The sequence below is a fragment of the Anarrhichthys ocellatus genome, unplaced genomic scaffold, assembly GCF_004355925.1.
Source record: "Anarrhichthys ocellatus isolate YVR2014 unplaced genomic scaffold, GSC_Weel_1.0 scaffold24, whole genome shotgun sequence".
Classification (NCBI taxonomy): domain Eukaryota; kingdom Metazoa; phylum Chordata; class Actinopteri; order Perciformes; family Anarhichadidae; genus Anarrhichthys; species Anarrhichthys ocellatus.
In genome coordinates this window covers 7,018,201-7,040,221 of record NW_022280054.1, presented here as the reverse complement: position 1 = coordinate 7,040,221, position 22,021 = coordinate 7,018,201, and the positions used below count along the sequence as shown (strand labels likewise).

Sequence of the window (22,021 nt, the reverse complement as noted above, 5' to 3'; positions counted from 1 at the left end):
AGGTGAAAAAAATACAATTGTGTTGATATACATTGACTCACATCCTTTAGCATATAGTACGGTCAATTGTATTGACTTTTTGATGAAACAAAAGAAAGTGACAGAAAGAAATGTTGATAAAGGTGAATAATAATATGATGAGTTATTACTGTGACTGAAAGATGTTCTGTAAGGGGCAGTGGGACTTGCATTAACACTGCTATCTGGTTATGTGTGCTTTCGTGTGCTTTGTTGTGTGAAAGTGAAGTTCGCTGTGGACAGGACCATCGGGTCGAAGCTTTAAATGTAAAAGGCACCGGGTTAAATCAGCACGTCACAAGTCAAGAATATGGATATGCGGTCCAGTGTTCTTTCTTTAACTTCTGGTCCTTTAAGCCAAAGTCTGCCATTCCTGCTACCGTCAAATGGATTTCACAATTGATTGTTGACTTTATATTGGAGAACAGTGTGGAATCCTAAATAACAAATGGTACTGGATAGATTTTTTGTCCACACAGTTGTATTTTCAAAACCTTCAAGAAAATCCATTAAAAAAACGTTGCTTTTACCAACAATTATTTTTGAAAAGAATAGCTGTTTTTTTTTTTTCAAATGCTTATTGATCCATGAAGGAAATTTCTCTCCATTTATAGTTCACTTGCTGTGACACCACAGCAGAAACATGTCAAACAAGCCTTTGTGCCGTGTGAGTTTTACCTCCACACCCTGTGAGTCAATTGAAAAGCCTTCAAACTAACCCTAATTGACGTTCTATCCACAGGCTGTATCTACAGGACCTGCACGGACCTTTGGACTAAAAAAAAGCCCCCCCCAACAGTAGAGCTCTGGCAAAAACAGTTCGATTGACATTCCAGACTCTTTACACCACAGAGCTCAGTTGATCTTATTCTCACAGCAGTCGTTTTCGGACAGTTGGGATCAGAAGATATCGAATATATATTGTTTATATATCAAACTAGTGTATATATATATATATATATATATATATATATAACTGACATATTCAGAATAGACTTCACTCAGCGACCAAGCAAGACCTAAAAGCCACCAACCTGAGAAACAAATACAACTGTCTGACTTAAAAGTGAATATGTTTAGCTACTGACGATGAGTGTAAACAGGCTGCATAATGCAAAAGTATGAATATACAGTAGATATATGCAGAACCGCAAGCCCTTGAGCTCAGTCACACCATCCAAACACAAATGTGCGTTTATTCCAACCCAAGCTACATTTTAGAGGTCAAAGATGAAGATGGATATGTTTCCTCCGTCACTTTTTAATGGCGTCTCAACAAAGGTATAGCCGAGGTCACAGCCAAGCTTGCGTAGCTGTAAACTTTAAAGACGTGCTTTTCCTTGCCCCTCGCCAGCAGAATCATCAGGCAGTAGTGCTCCTGCAGCATTCAAAATCTCATTAACTGTCCCTTCCGTTATTTTGCACTCATCAACAAATGAATATTTAGTCATGCGAAAGTACACAGGCATACAGATTCGATTCATTTTGTTGTTAGTATATCGGAAAACAAGTTAGTTTGAAGTGATAACCTTTACTAATGATATGCATATACAGGACAGAAGCTTGTTAACCGTGTCATATTTTGGCCATTCATTACTAACGAAAGTCAAGGGATATTCTGTTTTTTTTTTTTGCAGGTGTTGACTGACGATCATGGAGATGAGGAAAAGTCAGAAACGATTGAAGAAGGGCAGAAAATGTCTTTTCTTAATAAAGGAGACTACAATGAGGTGGAGTCTGCAAGATCTTTCCAGGAAGCTCTGCGACAATGGAGAGGAGAGAAGAGTGACGGATCAGGAGAACCCACGAGTGAGGATGCAATGTGGACACCCATCCAACCAGGTGGACTGCATATACATGGTGGAAGGCACATACAGACACACACACAGGTTTAGGCAGAGTGAGGGACTGGGACTAGGTAAAAGTAGAAAAGCCTACTTCATTAAAAGTCAAAGCTCTGCATTAAAAACACACTTTAGTTAAAGTATAAACCAAAAACTTTAGTACTTATTCTGATAAGTAGTCCCATTAAGATGTTTGACATGCCTGGTACAGTATGTTGTGGTGATCCAAGTTGTGCTTCGTCCAATGTTCTATGTAGTGGCGTATATAGAGTACCATATTTAATGAGTTTCCCTTTCTTTTGCATGTAAAAGCTAATTCTACCAAGTAACTATCAGATGAAAATACGACTAAAAATGATACTCTAGTGTGTCCCTCACAAACGGCAACACTGAAGTTAAGTACAGGTACCTCAAAATTGTATGTGTATACACAGAAATACTTGGGTAAATGTGTTTATATTTCTTTCCACCTTTGCCTGTACATCCTCCTCTTCTTGGCTCTCTTCCTCTCTCCTGCTCTCTCCCATTTTCACCTCCCCCTCAGCTTCCCTGCTCCCCCTCTCCCTCTCTGTGCTCTGATCTGTTAAGGCCTCAGAGAAAGTGCTTACCACTGCAGTCGGAGGGTAATCCACGGCTGTTGCATATTGAGATAATGAGAGGAGTGTTATTAGGGGTGGCCCTACTCCACACCACAGCACTAACCAACTCAGCTGTGTGTATGCGAGTACGCGTACAAGGTCCACTGCGTCAGGCAATTTTGATGCCTTTTCCCCAAATACTGTGTTTCTACATGCGTGCATGTGCAACATTGTGTGCGTGTCCAGGTGTGTGTGGATGTGTGTTATTAGTGCTATTATTCCAGCTTCTGTGTGTATGTGGCTAGGTGTTTGTGCTTTTCATTAGGCCTCCTATTTTCTCTGCTTTGCTGCTTGGACAGACTCTGCTCCTCTCTGCCTTCGCTCCGCTCTGCAAATTACTACTCGCCCCTCCAGCCCTAATTATTTCTGTCAGGCCAATGGCACCCGGGCCCAATTTAAAGGCGACACTGTGGACTGCCAAAGTGTCTGGAGCACAATCATAAATTTCTCTTTTTCTTACCTCTATCTCTTCTTTTCTCTCATGCACTTACTATGTTCCTGTTGTGTTGTGTACATCTTTTTCTTATTCCCAGGGGGCTCTCTCTTGTCTGCTTGTGTTTTGGCACTCTTGGCGTGGTGACAAGGTGTTTTCTCACTTCATGAGGGGAGGTGTTTTGAGAAAGGTGTTGAGAAGCTGGCGAGTGATGTTTTCCTGCTTTCCTTTTTCTACCTCTGTCTGGCTCCTTCTTTCTGTTTAGCTTTCCTCCTCCCCTTATAACTCTATTTTCTGTGTGATCTCCCCTTCCCCCTATTTCTCCAGTATCTGTGTCGGTTATGGCGACCCAGTCTGACCTCTCTCCAAACAGAGGAGGGGGAGAAGAGAGGGTACCTGTCAGGGTGGAGTTCACAGAAAACAGCCTCACCTACGTGGACAGATTGCTTCTCAAGAAGCACCGCAGGTACACAGACGGAGAGAAAAATGTGCATGCTCAACTGATGCTTCTAAGCCGTTGCAATTGCTTCTTCACAAAATGGGATGATTTCTAAGTGTTGTAGGAAGGATTTCTTTTATTAGAGGGCTTGAAGGTAATAAACTTACCGTTTACATGATTAGTCAGGCTAAAGGGTACAATAGACAATGGCGAGTTCAGACTATAATGTGGGTAAATACGTCATTTTAGTGCCAAAAGCGGTTTCATTGTTGACATGTTGTACAACTTGAATCAATTGTGAATTGTGAGTAATACTGTATTTGTTACTGTAATATTTACAACTATAACACCCCACATACAGTATGCTACTGTGAAGCTTTGGGTGGACTCACCATAATCCAAGATTGTGATTTCAATTCAACCGTTCTGTGACATTTATTATTTTTTAAGAGAGCAGCAATGCTAAGGTAAATGAGATTTGTATTGTTTTACTTTTTTATTTTCATTTATTTATTTTTCTACGTTTAAAATCATGTCTACTTGTGCCCATGAACATCAGACCATTATAGCATACATGCCAAACCCTTTAAAAGGCTTATCCAGAGGTCACTTTGTGAAAACCTAATGAGGTTGCTCTACAGCTGGGGACGTTGATATACCCACATGCACACACAGCTTTCACAAGCTCTCCTTCTCACTTCACACATATCTGCTCTTTGTTTCCACTTCCTTTACGTGGGGACACAAATACATCCACATGTGCACACACACACACACAGTTTTGACATCACACACACCATCTCTTGCCACCACACATCTCCTCTCCCGGCGCTCTGTAGTCAGCCTACATAAGCCACCGGTGTACAAAGCAGTTTCTAAGCACTTATTGTGCCGTAGACTGCCCGAGGGCCTGGCTTCAGCAGGTCCCATTATTACAGCCCTTTATTTAAGCGGCTCCTTTTGGGCTGAGTTGCCCACTGGAGAGCGGGCCATGAGGAGAGGAGAGCAGAGTACAGTTTTAGGCCCGTTGACTGCCTGGGCCGGAATGCTCTTAGTCCCCTGCTGTAGCAGCCTTTAACTTTGCAATAGACTCGAGAGCCAATCTAGAGTGCAATAAGCCTGCAGCGGTGATGGTGGCAGAGCTTAATGGAGAGACAGAGAGGCTGGCTGGCTGGCAGAAAGAAGTGGGAGGCTGAATTTTAACAAGCCTCTATAATAATGGGGGGGAGTGAGGGAAGGAGGGAGTGTGGAAGATGAGGGATTTTCTTTTCTCCCAGAACTTGAAGAATTTGCTAAAAGGGCTCGACGATATTAGAGTCATACGCTCTATCACCTGGTTGGGTTTTTGGGTGGCCTACATGCCCCAGAAAGCAGGATTGTGACCAGGGGTGGGGCATCAACCTGATTTCTGAGCTGGCTGGGCAGCGTGGGTCGGCCCTTCCATCAACTGCCAGAGATCAAGGCACTGAACCCTGAAATAGAAGTCTGCATGGGCATAGAACGGAGATCTGAACTGGCCCATAGCCATGTCTGTAAGAAATGACCTGACTGCACCCGACTTGTACTGCCAAATATAAAACCCAAACCTGGTCCAGTGGGATTTTAGTTATTTCTCATCCAAGGAGAAAGATGCTTCTTTATATTTTGTGTTATCACTTCAATGTATAGGTCATCTACAAGGCATATATGTTTACTTTTGACTCATGAAAAGGCTTCCTTAATGTAAAAATAACTCATCTTGTAGCCACCCTATTGGGCCTACACAAGATAAGACACGGTGATAAATAGCTTACAACAGCCATCGAGCCATTATTGGTTTATTATACTCAAAAAGGGTTGATGATGTTTTTCCATGTCATTATTAGTTTAAAAAAGAGCAAATCTTTGTTATTCTTGAGCATACATAGATGTCAGATTGCCTCTAAACAACACTTATCAACAAAAAAGTCCAGTGGATTGTTTTCTTGTTGTTTGTAAGTCACGCCCAGTACTTTTACATCTTTTCTCCAGCGAGACTGTGAATACTTTATTTCTGAGCTGTTTATTTTCTCTGCCCATCAACTGTCAATAGGGTTCTGAAGTAAAAGACTGATCTGAAGCAGCTAATTAGATCTGTCACATACGGTTACTTCGAGCCAAAGTTTTAGCTTTTAAGACAAAAAATAGAAGCTCAGCTGGTTGGAGTAATGGCCAAAGTATCACCTCTAATAGATGTGGTGACTTCCGTGAAGCACTCTTGGAACATATGTCAAATTTGATTGACCTAACCCGCTGTCCGCTGTGCAAATATAGCAGCGATAATGGTCCTCTTAAAGGGCTCCTTGCTATCAAATCCCTCTGGCTTTAATTTCGCTTCAATGCAGAGGGCATCAAACAAGGGTATTTCCATTAGTCTAAGGGACATTTAGATAATGCCTAAACCAAAATGAAGTATTGTTTCTGATGAAGTATCATAAATAAAATTGACAAGCTGAGAAAGTACGTCCTATACATCACTTAGCGGTGTCTCACCTCCCGCTCACTCAATACTACAGTTCCATCATTTCTCTCTGAATGGCATCGTAGTTATACTGCTCCTTTTTAGAGAGACTTATAAATAATTTGCCACTTTATTAATTACTTTAGGGAAACTCTCCTCTCGTTCTTCCTTACAGGATGCAGGCTAATTTGGTAGGGGCTCAAGGACACCTCTCCAGGGCTAGTTTTTGCCTCTGTGGATGTGTAAACCTGGCTAAATTAGTTGAAGGTCGCTTTTATCAAACGTGTATCACCAAAGGGAGGTGAAAATGCAAAGCCTAAGACGAACCCAGAAGAGCAACATGCTTCCTCTCCTGCGCTCGGGCAAAAGCCTGAATGCAAACAGCCTGAGGCTAGAGGGGCTACTGCATGTAAAGTATCGTATGTAAGGAGAAAAAGAGATGGATGGATGGTGTAAAGTGATTTGAGGGACAGGATTAAATATAACTCTCTGAGTACATTAAAAAGACTGAGAAAGGATAAACCTTGCCAAGTTTGAGGATATGGACTAATTAAGAGAAAAATATATAAGTAACTTTCCCAGTCTCACCTTATGGACAGCCTGGAGCTTCTCATAATGTCTCTCCCGCTGGCCTTGAACTTTGGCTATATTAGACCAGGAAGGAGGGAATAAAGAGAGACTGTGTGAAGGGCTGTTTAAGTGGGGCTGCAGCAGAATGAATACAACCAGAGACTGCATATATCCATCAATATGTCCATCTATCCATTTAACAGATTTCAGGATAAAGGAGTTGAAGAAAGAGTGCATAAGAGTGAAAAGAGGAAAATAAGACAATTGTTACTCAGCCAATTACTTTTTGCCTGCGGTCTGGCCCACAGCGTATGGCTTCGTGTTTTATTTTTGTTCATTTAGTATTTATTCATTCATTTCTATGTGATTTGTTGTTTCTAGAACACCAGTCGAAACTTATCGTCCATTGTTGGCCTTTGGTACAGATTTAAAATCAATGCCTAAAGCAAACACTGGGGAGGAGACTGCAAGCAGCCTAACAGGTAATACATGAGGACATACACACACACACACACACACACACACACACACACACACACACATACCTGCACATACCACCTTTCTGATATACATACCCAAACAGGCTGTTAGACCAAACAAAGAAACTGCTACAGACAGAGTAGTTTGACAGATCACCTGCACACACACATATACAAAAAGTAAAAAAACCTCTCCCTCTCAGCGGGTCAGACGTATCAGTGCCTGCCCATCCATCCGTGGCGGTGTGATGGGTAATCACTGGCTGTGATTGTGTGGGCAGAGGGCCGTTAGAAGCGGCTCATGCCTGACAGGTTGCACTCTGCCTGGGAAAGGAGTGGGACAGGGAGAGGGGTTGGGGGGTGGGGGAGGTTTGGCCTGTAGTCTGAAGCTCGGGGCCCAGAGCTCATCAGTCAGGGGATGGCCCGGGCTTTCAGGCCCCCAGCCGAGGCTGTCGGGAGACGGGTAGACCGTGGTTATCTCTCCCCTTCGAAACCTGTGGACCCCGGGGCTTCCAACTGCCTCGCATCACATCAATCAAGATTCACTTCAATCCCAACCTTGTTAGGATCTGCAAGTCCTGGCTTGACCCCTTCCACATAGCTGTCGATGTCAAATAGATGTTATTTCTTTCAAAATCTTGGAGGTTAAGATGGTTTCCTGTGCTCCCCATAGAAATGTTTGATATGTGACATGGCAACCACCCAAATTTGACACAGTAAAGCTTAGAGTTTTTGCTAATATTTCCTAGTAACTGGGGTATCCTGAAAGTACTGCAGTGCAGCTAACTAAAATGATTATTTTTGTACGTCTTTCCTTTTTTGTGAGCTCTTGAAATCTGTGGGTCATATTTATCATTAGTGCGTTATGTGTAGTGTATTAAGAGGTGACCCTTTTTATCTGTTACACCGCTGAACGGCATGCGGGGGGTTACATCTCGCTCTCCATTGCGAGTTACATTATTAACTGTCACACTGTCAAACAGCACACTGGGTACAGCTCTCAGGCCGTCAATGTTCTTTCGAGCTTTTGCCCCCAAATGACACGTATGCTCCAATACTGCTAGGGGATGCAACCGTATCATGTAAAGTTGTTTGGATGAGCGGCAATACCGGAGGCCAAACAGTCGACCCGTTCCCAACAGGCACCTTTTGAACGGGCACTGGCATTATGAATTAACAATATCTCTTGTAGGTCTTCACTGCGCCAGATCTAATAAATCAGAGATGCAGTCTTAATAAAAGTAACACCATACAGCTTGAAAACAGCTCCTGTCTCCTAAGTATTACAACTCTTATAGATGGGCAGCTTTGTACTTTTCTCACTTCTTGTACTCCATGCGCCAGCATCTTTGATAATGCCAGCCATCCAACCGTAGGTTGCCTTCTTCTACATCCCATCCCAGACATAATAATCACTCTCTCTCTCTGGCTAATGCTTCAAACAAGTTTTCAGCCCCCATAATGACCGAGAACAAAACATTTGCTTTGATGGACTTGATTACGCAGCAATGACTACGTTGACATGCATACTCACATTCTACTATTATTCTGAATATGACAATATTCCCGAAATTCGATATCTGTCATGTAAACAGCATAATGGATATCAACAGGTTTTTGGATATGCGTAAATATCGCAACGCCGACCTTTTCAAGAAAGTGGCTGAACAAGTTTACGCAACAGGTGACATGAATCTGAGTATGCACGGCTGCATGTAAACCGGAATGTTAGTGGAATAATAATGTGCATTAGCAAACAGCTTAGTAGGATTAGTGTCTTTTTTCGGGGTGAGGGCAAAAAAAGGAATATTTTGTGCATGTAAATATAGTCAATGAACTTAAGGTGAATTTCTTGTTTTTCACCTGACACACAAAAGCACATGAAATTCAAGAACAACCTCTAGATGATTCATGACGGTTAGAAAGCTACTTAGGGGACCAGACTGTTTCTGTCAGGCCTTGGTCTTGGAGTCTGGAGGCTGAAGTTCAGTCAGAGTCATTGAGGAGTCATTGAGGATTTTACCATTTGCTGCAAGTGGTTTTATGGTTATAATTAGTAGAAAATGCTCCTCAAAGGAGGGTTTCTCAACCTTCTCTATTCCAATACCCAGTTTTCTTAGTTGCAAAATTCTTATTAACACAAAATTAACCAAATTAACAAAATTTTGTACACTTTTGTCACACATTTTAAAAGGGCATGGAGGGTTGTATCAAAAGATATATTAAACAAATATAAGTATACCAGTCTTGGAAATCTTCCTGCAGCCAAGGTTGGGTTGTTTGTCCCTAAAGCAACATTTTAAACACTTACACACTTTTGCACACACACACACACACACACACACACACACACACACACATACATATATAGGGCTGGGTATTGTTTAAAAACTTGTGATGCCGATACCAATACCCTTAAAGTGATACTAATACCAATAGAGTACTTGATTCAATACCCATCATGCTAATGGAAGCAGTGTGTGTCCCACTGGCTGATCACAGCGCTCATACAGCGATCACCGCTGCTGACGCCGTCCCCCGACCCGCTGGAGAGACCGTGTCGTCGTCATGCATTTCACTTCTCTGCTCACAGTTTAATAATTAATACTCCATTGGTTCTGCAATATGCAGATGTGAGGAAGACATCAGTGTCTCAGGGAAATGTAGAGCTGTTCAGTGGCTGATAAACTATTCCTTCCACCTGCTTCAAACTTTTCTAACGCATGCCGATTACAACAGGTAGCAGAGTTTCCCCTCCTCTCCTCTCTTTTGAATATGAAAGAGTGGGCTACGTGTTCGTCTATGAATTATTAAAGACTGTTTTTCCGGCATCATGTGGGACCTCTCCCTTGTTTTAGATTCTCATTTTCCCAAGCTGTCAGACCCATGTGGGGATGCTATAGAAGGATTGTTAGCATGAGAGAGGGAGATAGGGAGGTGGCACAGACAGAGGTAAAACAACGATAGAAAGACACAGACTGAAAGAAATGAAGGCAAAGAAAAGGGGATTTCAACATACAGTGTGTTGATATTTTTATTGGCATGAAGAAATGTTTCTAAAGTATCTTAAATAATACTTTCAATATGTCTTATGTGCCTATCAAGGTAAGAGGAAGCATCCTTATGATGCAAATTCAACAATTGAACTACAGGAATGTACTGTTTTAGTTTAGTTTTGTTTGTCATACAGTATGTTTGTTGTGTTCCAAATGGACTACAACTGCATTAAGTTGTGCATCCTTGTATCTCCACATACAGTATGTATTGCTGCTTAAATAGCCACATGAGCTGAAATTATCCTTCGACATTTGTTCAATATCTATGTATACGTGCACACAGATTACCACGTGTCATCAGAAGGGAAACTGCTGTTCATTCCCTGCTGTGCCAGCAACATCTTTCAACTGAAACGAATGATAAATTAGACCCAAGCGTGCAGCTCTGACCCCCGACCTCTTACTCCTAGCGGAGGAGGATGTAGGAGAAGGAAATGTCCCTGTTGGTATCAGGGGTCCAGGCTTCTTCACAGGTAGAAAAGTGCTGAGAGGTACTGGAAACAAGCACCCGAGTCAACACTCAGATGCTCATGTTTGTCTTTTTATGTTGTTACGATTTTTCGACTTGGTTTACGCCACTGTAAACAATCCCATTAACCAGCTCTAATTGCTGGGCACATTTTTTTAATCAAAAGTGACAGTGGAGTGCCTCTCTGAAAGTTGAGGTGATTTTAACCTTCAGTGCTGCCAAAGCATAGCAGCAGCTTGATAGATAAGTTGGCCGGATGCCGAAAGCTGACAGTCGACCCGAGGGTCGGACAGAATGCTGAGGGGTTAGATTTGGCCTGTGATTGATACATTGGACGGTGTGCATGTGTAATGATAAATGCTCATGTCAATGCAAACTCTGAAGGATTCCTTGAATCCACGATAATGTCATCATTAAAGAACAAATAAATGCATGCGTTATATAATTATTTAGTTCCTGTTTCTTCTTCTCACAATAGCAAAAAAAGAAGATAATTCTGAAAACATGGCAGCAGCCACGAAAAACAAACAAGTGCTCTGAATTCCTCACGTTGAGGCACATTACACAACACTCTTTCCCTGTTGATTTTTGTGTTTGTGTGCGTTTACAGCTCAGGAGGAGGATTTCCGTCACTACTGTGCATCAATGTTTGCCGTCCCGGTCAGCAGGGGCACAACTGAGCCTCAGATTACCACACCTGAGTCGTGCCTTGTCATAGAAGTCCTGGATGAGGTGAGAATGACTGAAGCATTTTATTTTAACAAACGTGTGCTGACACACACACACCGTGAATCCAGACGGGGAAAATGGGGGGAGTAGAATGCTTCACTGACTCCAGCATGTTATTTCTTTCGATTTCTTTCTCTCCGTCTCATTTGTATGTGTGACAACACTGTTCTCTTTTGTTTTCTATAGAGGGACAGAGACATAAATGGAGTTGTTGTTGCTGAACGAAGGACGGACAACAACAGAAAGTGAGCCTAATTTAGAAAAAAGTATTTGTTGTGACATTCAGGTGCTTACTACATTCACAGGTGCCTGTGTGAAAAAGCTTAACAGTCTACGTCTGTGAAATACTGACTGTAAGAGAGAACAAGGCTTTTCATCTACAGACTAGGGAATCAGGTGAACACTTGATTTAATTCACTTTCTGCTTCCTTTGAGACAAAGGAAAAGAAGATAATTATCATCACATCCAGTCGCCTCATATTACATGGTACATTACCAGCATGCATTCAAATTGAATCAGTATTTAATAAGGAGTTTGTATTATAGAAGTAAAATCTGTTAAAGGTGGCCAATATTTTTTAATGATAACAATGTGCCATGAAGTTATGTTTAGCCGTGGACTCTCTCTCACAAAGCCTTCTATTTCCCACACAGGGTCCCCTCTGTTGAGCCGGTCCTCATTAAAGGAGCACTAGTGCCCCAAACAGCTTTAACCACGGGGTCCTCCAGAGTCTGCTGCTCTTCTCCCAGTCCAGCACAAGCATCCAGGCCGTCTATAGCACCAGCAAAACCTAAAGCAGCTCAGAAGGTCCATCTATCTAAGCCTCAGACTTCACAAGCAGAACACTCAATAACATGTGAGCTTTGTCTACTGTTTTCTCTCCAGAAAGCAGATATAATGTTAGATATTATCGTATGACATAAGCTCTAAGAACCGGTGGTGATGTGTGATGACACAATCTGGCCATTGTTGTCTTCAACACACACAGATCAGTTGCAAAAGGTGATTTGATCATATGTTATGAATATTGGCCGCACTCAAAGATATAAAAAAAATTGGATGTTATTGGTAAATCAGTATTGTGCATTTTAGGCGCCAAGCGAAGCATTAGTCAAGGACAAACTTAATAATCCCTATTCCAGTGAAAAACTCCCTTGTGTTTGTGTGTTTTTTGTTACCGAAAAAAATGGTGTGACCACATCCCTGCAAAAGCAACTAATATTCGTATTATTGTTTTCTTTTGCACAGCATCGTCCTCTAAAAGTAAGCTTTCAGTATGCCTCGCTGCTGAGACTCCAAGGACTTCAAAGACATCAATCAAGATGCCAACCGCAATGTCACAAAAGCCCAAATGCCCCCCAAATGTCCATAAATCAAACCCCGACCGTGGATCAATACAAGTTTTGTCCTCTCCCTCGTTAGTACATTCCCAAACTGAGACCCCTAAATTCTCATCCTCCCTGGACTCATTTCCACCTGAAGTTTCTCCTTTGGCTCCTACCAGGCCTACAATCCCAGAAGACCATCTCTCTCCTTCTACATCAATATCCTTCTCCTTTAGGTCTACATTCACAGTCTCACCATCAAGCTCCACGGAGTCAACCTTATTGCCCAAAGTGTACCACTCAACTCCATTACAAAGAAGCTCAGACTCATCTCTTTTACGAGAACAACCCCAAACTTCCCGGTTATCCCCCGAACCAATTCCACTGAAGCTCTCTCTATTGCCACCAAACAATCTGGAGTCCCCAAGGCAATCCCAACATTCCTGCAATGACCCAGAGTCTCTTCCATCAAACAATCAACTCCAGCTGCCTCTGTCACCTCTGTCTTCTAGTCCAAACCCATCACCAAAATCTCTGGAACCAAGTCCACCAGTAAAAAACATATCCAGTTTCTCTCTATTTAACGCGTCCCCTCCAGATGCATGTTCTAGTCATGGGTCAACTCCAACAAATAAGGATTTTCCAGTTATTATGTCCTCTTCCCCCGTCTCTGGTGAACATGAGTTAACTCTGGGGGCGCAGTGTATCCCATCACTTCCATCACAGTTGTTGGCTGTCATCAAGGATTCACCTTTAGCTGTGAAAATGGAGGAGGAAGGGGAGCGATGCACAGGTAGGTTAATTGTAATAATGGCCTCTCTTTGTGCCTGTGAACTGATGGTTACTGATTACTTGTTTTGATCATGAAATGCCTGACAATGGGCAATAAGTTGACTAATCATAGCAGATGGTTTAAGGACAATTTTTTCACATGTATCAAAAATTCGTAGAGGATTTCTTAGAAGCGTTGGGTAAAGGCAGAGACATACATTACGACTGTTGAGCCGGTTATGTAGGATATGATTTGGGTTGCCACAATGGAGCCATGTCTCTGTAAACTTGGTAGTCTTCGACCTTCCATTGCTGGGTTAGTCTTATTTCAGCCCGACATCAGCCACGAGTAGGCTGGGTAGTGGAATGGCTTTTGGTCCGACAGCTGGATTAGTGTATCTTCCAGCTCGGCTCTCCTCCCTCTCTGCCTGGAGCGGTCGACTCTGTTTTTGGTTCAGTTTTGGTCACGCTCGTCTGTCACGATGGTCGGAAGATGCAGTGGGCGGTGATTGTCTCCAGCTCTGCTGCACTTTATCCATTACCCACGCTTTTTTCAGTGTATCTCTGTCATATGCCATAAGTGCTCCAGTAAAAAAGACAAAATGAGACCAAATTATTAAAAAAATGTAGCAAAGTTCATAAGGAGCTACTGGCTGCCGCATACGTGCACCACCTAATTACGGGTTTTGGTTTAATTTCACCTACTTGGAAGCGTGTAAACTTAAGCAACTTGTTCTCTTGTGGAGAAATTTATTCTCCTGTTTGGCTGGGCTCCATCACTTAACTTCTTTATTTGAATGTTTCCTCACGTATGTTATTGTGTATGTATATTCTTCATCAATAAGGCTCTTACCAGGGTGATCTCCAAAGAGGCATGCAAATCTAAATAGCCAGGTTTAAGAAACGTTAGCATGTGATTATATGGCTAGAGTTAGATGTATAGTAGCTATATCTTGATCTAAACAGCCTTACTTTCCTCTGCACTACTACTATGTGTATGTGTCATATAGTCTATAAATCTAACACATTGATTTGATACATTTTTTAATATCAAGGCAGTATTATTTGGTGAGTTTTCCAGAGACCAAACAATCATTTTTGCGGGACCAAGATTTGGGTAACAAAAGAAGAAGAGAGAAACATATTCATATTTATGGCTTTGCAGTAAAGCGATTCCTGATGGGACACTTTGTCATGCAACATTTTGCCTGAGCACAATCCTCAATGGCCGGGCAGTTTATATGAATACAATGCCCGTCGATCTCAGCAATAATGGCTTCCTTTTGTTCCACCAGGCTGTCAGAGCCAATTTAGATCTAACCATAAAAATTATTCTTTATTTATTTTTTTAAAATATCGATTAGGGTTTTAAGTAAATACGTGACATAACGCAACAACAGACAGGAAAGTAATTACACTGAAAATAATGGCACTTAATTCCCCTCGGTATAGCACACACATTAGGATTCACTGAGGCAGATACATGCTTCTATCTCATACATGCAAGTGTACTATACACACACACACACACACACACACACACACACACACACACACACTAGAGTAGTAGATACACATGTGAGCAATTCATTTCAAGTGTTTTTTTCTGAATTGCACAAGTGCGCTGTATGTGCATACATCCGGATGTTTTGACTGTGTATAGGGTACGGTTTGGTCAGGGTATTTTTTATTTCTTGTTCTTATTTTATTGTCTTTTCAAAATGATAAATTCAATTTTAACTTGTTCTTTAAATGGCCCCATTCCTTCCCTACTTTGCCTCCTCTTACGTCTCTCAGTCACGATTCACACCCCTCGCTCTCTTACTCTATTCATCCATCATCTCTGTGTTTCCCTTCACTTCCTGCAGCTCTCTGACCAGTCTGACACTGAGAGTCTGCTTTATGAGCTTGTTAGAGCTTGATGCATGTGTGGCAATTCCAAGGGACATTTACATCACATTTGCATTTTTCACCGAATGTTAGAGATGAAAATGTTGCTTCAGGGATTCAAAGTACGATACATTAAGATGTATCCAATGTGTTCATTCTGTTGACCTTTAAAAGTCAAATTGTTTGAGCTGCCTGGATATTTGTTTTAGATTATATATTAATTTGAAAACGTGTCTGTATTTTTCATGAAGACAGTGGAGATGAGATGTCCACTGATAGCCTGGGTCTGGCTCCACACGAGGAAGACTCTTCAGACGAAGAAGCACAGCTGCACGGACTCTTAGCGAGAGGGGGATCCAGAGACGAGCAGGGGAATCCTGCCATACCTCATTCAGAAGATCCCTTTGTTCCCGCAGATGCAGAAAGAGAAAAAGATTTGCAGACCCATGAGGAAGAGCAACTGTCAAACCCATCCATGGTAACATGTTTCCATATTCCCACATGCTTTTTTTTTTTCTTCTTTGAGGAGGAACCTTGTGCTAGAGAGTTGTAACAGCACTATTTTCTGGGGAGCACAAGGAATATCACGCATTTACAGTGCTCAAATGTAAGTACATTTCATAAGTGGTTGTCAAGCTGACAATCAGGCAAAGATATAAAAGAGATTTCACTTTAGTGTTACTAATATAAGCAGAGTACATTTAATCCATTACTTAGTCTATTTGCAACCACTATTAAGCACTTTCATAAGAAGATGCCAAAAGAAAACGTTTTGTCCTTCAGGAGTACTGTTCCGAAATAAAAAAAATTAGAAGCGTGCAAAGAAGTTTAGCAGCTCAGTGAAAAATGCTTAAGTAACACGCTGTTTGGCACGTGTGCTTTCGTGTCCAATTATCATGTGAAAAACAGCGGAAGACGTTGTTCTCAGCCGCCCGGTCGTTACTAGCCACGCTAACATCAATTAGTGCAAAGCCTCGTTAATTGAACCTTGCGAATCCCCTGGCTTCATTTTTAGCAATGTTCGCACGTACAACATTAACTTGTAGCCTTTACCCCCGATCCTTTTTCCAGCGTTGTTCCCTTTTCTCTCACTGGTCTCACTCGACACTGGCTGCGTCATCACAGAAAACTCTACTGTGACTGACGCATTGCAGCTTGTGAAGTTGTTGGACTTCTTATTTTTTTTTATTGCATACAAATTGAATGCCTTTTTTTAATTAATGAGGGCTGCAGCAAACTCCTTCACTTGATAAAAATATAATTGATATGACAGTGGGGGAAGATATTTGATTGCTAACAAATGAATTAAAACAAATAGGCTGTAATAGTTATATCCCAATTTGTTAAAGTTTGTCTTTCATGCTGGGTGATAAAATGAATGAATGAGCTAGTTTTTCGAAGTTGAAGAGAACTACATCATTACATTATCACTCCATAGAATTAGAAGACTTTCAGTTCGTTTCTTATTGTAGCTGACCTGATCCATCAGATAACATTTGTATCATACTAATTACTTTACATTATTCATCTATAGCACAGGGACCCCTAAGGCAGCGGTGTTAAAGGTGCACACCATTGAAGGAAGAAAGGAGAAACGGAGTGGATTAAAATGACACTGCTTGAATGGTCCCAAATGACCCATCAGCCATTTAATGGTATGAATCCTTTATACTGTGACAAGGGAATGAAAAGAATAAGAGGGCCTGGTGCTTTATTAAAAAGCTGGAGCAAAATGAGCTTCATGATTGTGAAGATGGTGGTTATCTGTGGCCTCTGGACCTGAATCAAACTGCTCCTAAACTATTTGATACCGCCCTCTCTCTCTCTCTCTCTATCTATCTATCTCGCCTTCTCTCTCTCGCCCTCTCTCTCTCTCTCTCTCTCTATCTATCTCGCCTTCTCTCTCTCTCTCTCTCTCTCTCTCTATCTCGCCTTCTCTCTCTCGCCCTCTCTCTCTCTCTCTCTCTCTCTCTATCTCGCCTTCTCTCTCTCGCCCTATCTATCTCGCCTTCTCCTTCTCTCTCTCGCCCTCTCTCTCTCTATATCTATCTATCTCGCCTTCTCCTCTCTCTCGCCCTCTCTCTCTCTCTCTATCTATCTCGTCTTCTCTCTCTCGCCCTCTCTCTCTCTCCCCCTCTCTCTCTCGCCCTCTCTCTCTATCGCCCTCTCTCTCTTGTCCTCTCTCTCTCTCTCCCCCTCTCTCTCTCCCCCTCTCTCTCTCTTCGTAAACTTTGTTTTTCTTTGGTCCATCTATTTGTTTATGTCTCTTCTCTGTTCCCCTTTCTTCTCTTATTCTTCCATCTTGTTTAACCTTCATGCTGTAGTTCAGGCAGCAAGTCAACTGCTGCATCCTTTTTGTTATGAGGAGACATTAGCCTGCACTAACACAACTGCATTTTTTTTCTTCAACGCAGTCCCATTGTGTTTGGTCTCTCGCCGTTTCATTGTTAAGCCTTCTCTTATTTCTTTCGCCCTGTCTCCCTCTTGTCATTCTCCATCCTTGCTCCTTCCTATTTCTTAGCAATACTATTCCCACATGCATTACTTTCTATTTTCTCCCGGCCCATCGACGGTGTCTCGCAAAGCTACGGCTAGCATGCTAATGCGTCAGATCTAATCTTAACTAAACAGAGCTTCCTTATTTCACCCCCGTCTCACAGGAGGACAGTTGCGCGGGAAGAGCGGCTAACCCAACACGCCGTTGTGAGATGCTCTCAACAGCTCCAGGGGTTAATTAAAAATCAATTCATCAAGTGGAAACAGAGGAAACGGGGAGAGAGGGGAATAATCTCCAGTGAAAGACACCGGCTTATTAATATGCATTCACACAGTAGAAAATGGCAAAACACAATTTTGTACCCGCTTACCTGTCTTAATAAAAGTTAAATTGCTATTGAATTTCAGTTTGTCCTTTGAACTGATTGTTTTAGGATAGAAATGGAACTGCAGAACAAACTATTAAATCCTTATTCCCCAGCTCTTCACTCTATTCCCATGTCCCCCAATGCACCACTCCCTCCTGTCCTCCTCATCAACTCCCTTCATCATCTGTTTCTTTGTGCATCATCTCTCCACGTCATCCTCACATAATCTGTCTTTTATGCCTCACACCTTTGATTTATTCCCTTTAATACCACTTACCCCCTCCTTCTCCTGCGTCCCTCCATCTGTCTTCATATCCCCTTAGGTGATGCACAACCAGAGTGCTGGGCCTAGATCAGAGCAGTTCTGTGATCCGGATGGGTTTCCGCCTCTGGGTTTGGACTTGAATTCTGACACACCGGAACACACACACTGTGACCTGCTGCTGACAGGCCGAACCTCACCGCATGTTTCAGACCCAACAGGTGGGTTAAAGAAGGGATGTCTTTTTAAGTCTACATGTGTGCGCATGCATTTTAATGCTCCTATTTTATTGACTTTTTTTTGGCTCATGTTTTCCTATAAACTACATCAGAAAGTGCTGTTGCTGTTTTGGCGCTTCAAGAGATTAGATTGTGAAGATTACCTCTGTGTCCAACTTTTGCCTGGAGATACTTTCCAATTTGCGAGCGTTATTCATATCACAAAGGCCTCATAATAGGATTTAGAACAAATATGTAAAAACGAAGAGCTTACAAGAGAGATGAAAATGAGTTTTAAACCCAGAGGAGCGCTGGCTGCTTGGTGGAAAACGAGAGATGGGGGACAACATCGATAATTTACTGCTGGTGGGTCCAAGGGGAGCTCTCCTGAGTTGCCTTTTTTAGTTGTGTGTGGTTATGTGTGTATGTCTTTGCCTGCACTTGCCCATGCTTCATTTTTAAATTTAGTGCCTCCATTTTATTAAACTGTAGGTGAACACAGTTCACCTGAAACTTCTGAAAGTCCCAACCTGTTCTCACTGTTAGCTTCTCAAATACGAAGCCGGTGTGATGGGAACAAATGCAGGACTTCTGCTGCTCTTTGTGTCCAGAGTGTGAAACCAAGCCAGCGTTGACTTATATAGTTTTGTTACCTAATGTATATACTCAACTTAAGATGTTTTGTGTGGAAGTAAACCTAAAAACAAAGTAAACCTACATTGGAAGTTTATTTTGAAAAGAGACTGGATGCTTGTGACTAGCAGAAATTGACATGCTGTCCCTGAGGCGTCCAAACCTGCAGCCAGAGGGGAACCTATCACCTCACGGTGTGAAGCAAAGGGCGATTGACCCAGCTGGGCTGTGTGAAGAGTTGGGAGTGAGATTGTGTTGCAACGTCCATATTTCATCACCAAGAAACACTCAACAGACAAACGAAGCTTGTTCTTCATGTTTCTTTCCCGGCTGAAGAGTGTAGATAACAACTCAATATTTACTTTGTCTTTAGAGAGCGATGTTGAAAGGCATGTGTTGTCTTCTGAAAACACATTGTCCTATTAGTCATTATTGCTAGAAATATTATTATACAATGCTATATACCACTACACTTTGTCTTCCAGAGAATAGTTTCACGGTTAGGATTCTTCTTCCTCCTCGTTTCTTTCATTGCCAAGTTTCACCTTGAACAGCACCGGACAAATCCTGCTGTAACAAGATCTTTTTGTAAAACATCTGACATTAACTGTGACTGCGGTAGACCATTATATTGCCATTGGGGTAAGTATCCCCATATTTCCTATTTGTAACCACAGCATGCTTCTTGAGAATCACTGTTGAACACTAATGATGTAAACTAGCCATGTCTTCGAGGTGATCAGACTGTCCGACAAGGCTGATGGAAGTCTAGCCTTCACCTCCAAATTGCATCAGAGTTAAAATAATAATACTTGGATTGGATCAGGAGCTATAATTTATCTTGGGGCTCATTACACCTTCAACTCTTGTCCAAGGCTGTTGAATACATGCATTTCAAACAGGGGCCGCTGTTTTGATTCGGCTGGGATATTCCAATTCATACGAAGTAAATCGCTATACGGCTCAAAAATGATCCCATCAACCTTTTTCTCTTCGAGTCCTGACGTCCAGCTTTTCACCATTTCATTGTCAAGCTTGTGTCAAACGAATGAGGTTGACAGCGAGAGACTCCCACAAGGGCACCACTACCGCCCTCGTGCCATGCAGCCGGCCGCTCGTCAAACGCCGCACTGTCTCTGCCACCATCGTTAAAACTCCAAAGTTAATGAGAGAGAAAGGTTAGAGAGGAGGAATATCACCTTGACAACACTCCACACTCATTTATGTCCCTCCATCCCCTCCATCTGTCTCCTCCATTTTACTCTTTTTTTTTTTTTTCCCAGGCAGGGCTGAGATCCAACAGGTTTTATATGTCTCCTGCTCTACCTTTCCACCTCTCTCTCCTTTTTGCTCCTACTCCCTGTCACCCGGTCAGTCAGAAAATGAGGTTGTTAGAGTGCTGGTTCTGTCTCATGTGCATCCAGAGAGAGAGAGAGAGAGACAGAGAGGGAGAGAGAGAGACAGAGACAGAGAGGGAGTGGGAGAGAGAAAGAGAGGGGGAGAGAGAGACAGACAGACAGAGAGAGAGAGAGAGAGAGAGAAAAAGGAGATATATGAAGCTGTATAGGGATACTAACAGTAAAATGTGCTAAAATGCAGATTAACAGGTAGAGGGACAAGCAACAAGAAGATCAAAGACTTGCAGACAAATGAAGGAAGAAACTGGCAGATAGACAGACTGACAGACTTCAAGTGGTATCTTTGCATTCATTTCTGAGTATTTTCTTTGTATTTCAGTCCCCGGAGTTTAGAAGCCGGCTGTCTGACTCCTCTCCTCCTTTCCTCTTTTCATTTGCAGCTTATTTAGAGTAGTTAGTAGATTCTCCACCCAGTCAATAGTATTAATTGATTGGCTAACCACTGGGGAGAAAGAAGAAAACAGCAGTGATTGCATTGCAGCGGTCGGGATAGGCTGAACAGGCTTGTTAAGCAATATTGGTTTGCTGCCCGCTCACTGGACAAATGGATTATCGTATCACATGTAATTTGATAAATTTGCATGAATTCAATTAGTATTAATAGGCTAATAAATTCCTCCCAACCATGGTTACTCTTTTATTGATCTATATTGCTTGGGTGAGTTGTGATTTTCTCTTTAACTTTTTTACCTTTGCCACTTCAAGGGGATGACTTAACTGACTGACTGAAAGCAATGCACACCGTCAATACTGTAATGTTTAAATGATTACAACCATTTGTCACCATGACCGAGTTTTACTTTTCAAATTGATAATCAGCCATGGGAATGAATAACTGTATCCTATAATTCACACAGCAGCTTTAGATTCTGTGTCTTATTGACACACTGTCATAGCCAAAAAGTTATTCCACACATTGGATCTATACAAGATCACACTCCGTTGGAGTTTAATAGCAAAGCGAATGCATTGCTATTTTCCATTTGCTAGCCATACATCCAACTGATAGCAGCGTGACATTGCATGGTCTGTGTCCTCGGATATTATCTATCTTGAATCCAGATGTTGCAAATGTTTCTTAGAGCATGTAAAGGGCAATACAAGAACGTGAAAGTGAATAAAGAGATGGGATGCTTTTTAAAAAAAAAAGCCTCAGCTGAGACGTTTTGGTGAAATATAACAGTATACTCTGCAAATGTTGACTTTCTTCTGTATACATCTTTTTTTTATTAAAGTCTCAGTTTTTCTCTCACTCTTTTCGTGTCAGATGGTTATCGGACACGCAGCAGCCTTCGTACCCACACTGAGGAACACCTGGTTTTTAGAATGATGAGCAACAACCGCATGCAGCCAACTGCAAATCAAATTCACTCAACCAGACCCACCAGTAGAGGACAAATATCAGTAAATAGACGAGGAACATCTGGTAAGTGTATTAGTGTGTGTGTGTGTGTGTGTGTGTGTGTGTGTGTGTGTGTGTGTGTG

General features: G+C 42.0%; 1 protein-coding gene across 1 annotated transcript in view; it reads left to right on the top strand.

Moving 5' to 3' along the window:
* Positions 1–22,021, top strand: part of zbbx (zinc finger, B-box domain containing) — a 46,615-nt gene that overhangs the window by 17,594 nt on the left and 7,000 nt on the right. Inside the window, exons 8-17 of the mRNA XM_031861027.1 lie at positions 1,656–1,860; positions 3,261–3,399; positions 6,803–6,903; positions 11,036–11,157; positions 11,341–11,399; positions 11,809–12,011; positions 12,404–13,273; positions 15,393–15,619; positions 18,329–18,488; positions 21,804–21,962. Coding sequence (XP_031716887.1) covers positions 1,656–1,860; positions 3,261–3,399; positions 6,803–6,903; positions 11,036–11,157; positions 11,341–11,399; positions 11,809–12,011; positions 12,404–13,273; positions 15,393–15,619; positions 18,329–18,488; positions 21,804–21,962 — 2,245 coding nt within the window. The remainder of the gene's footprint in view (positions 1–1,655; positions 1,861–3,260; positions 3,400–6,802; positions 6,904–11,035; positions 11,158–11,340; positions 11,400–11,808; positions 12,012–12,403; positions 13,274–15,392; positions 15,620–18,328; positions 18,489–21,803; positions 21,963–22,021) is intronic.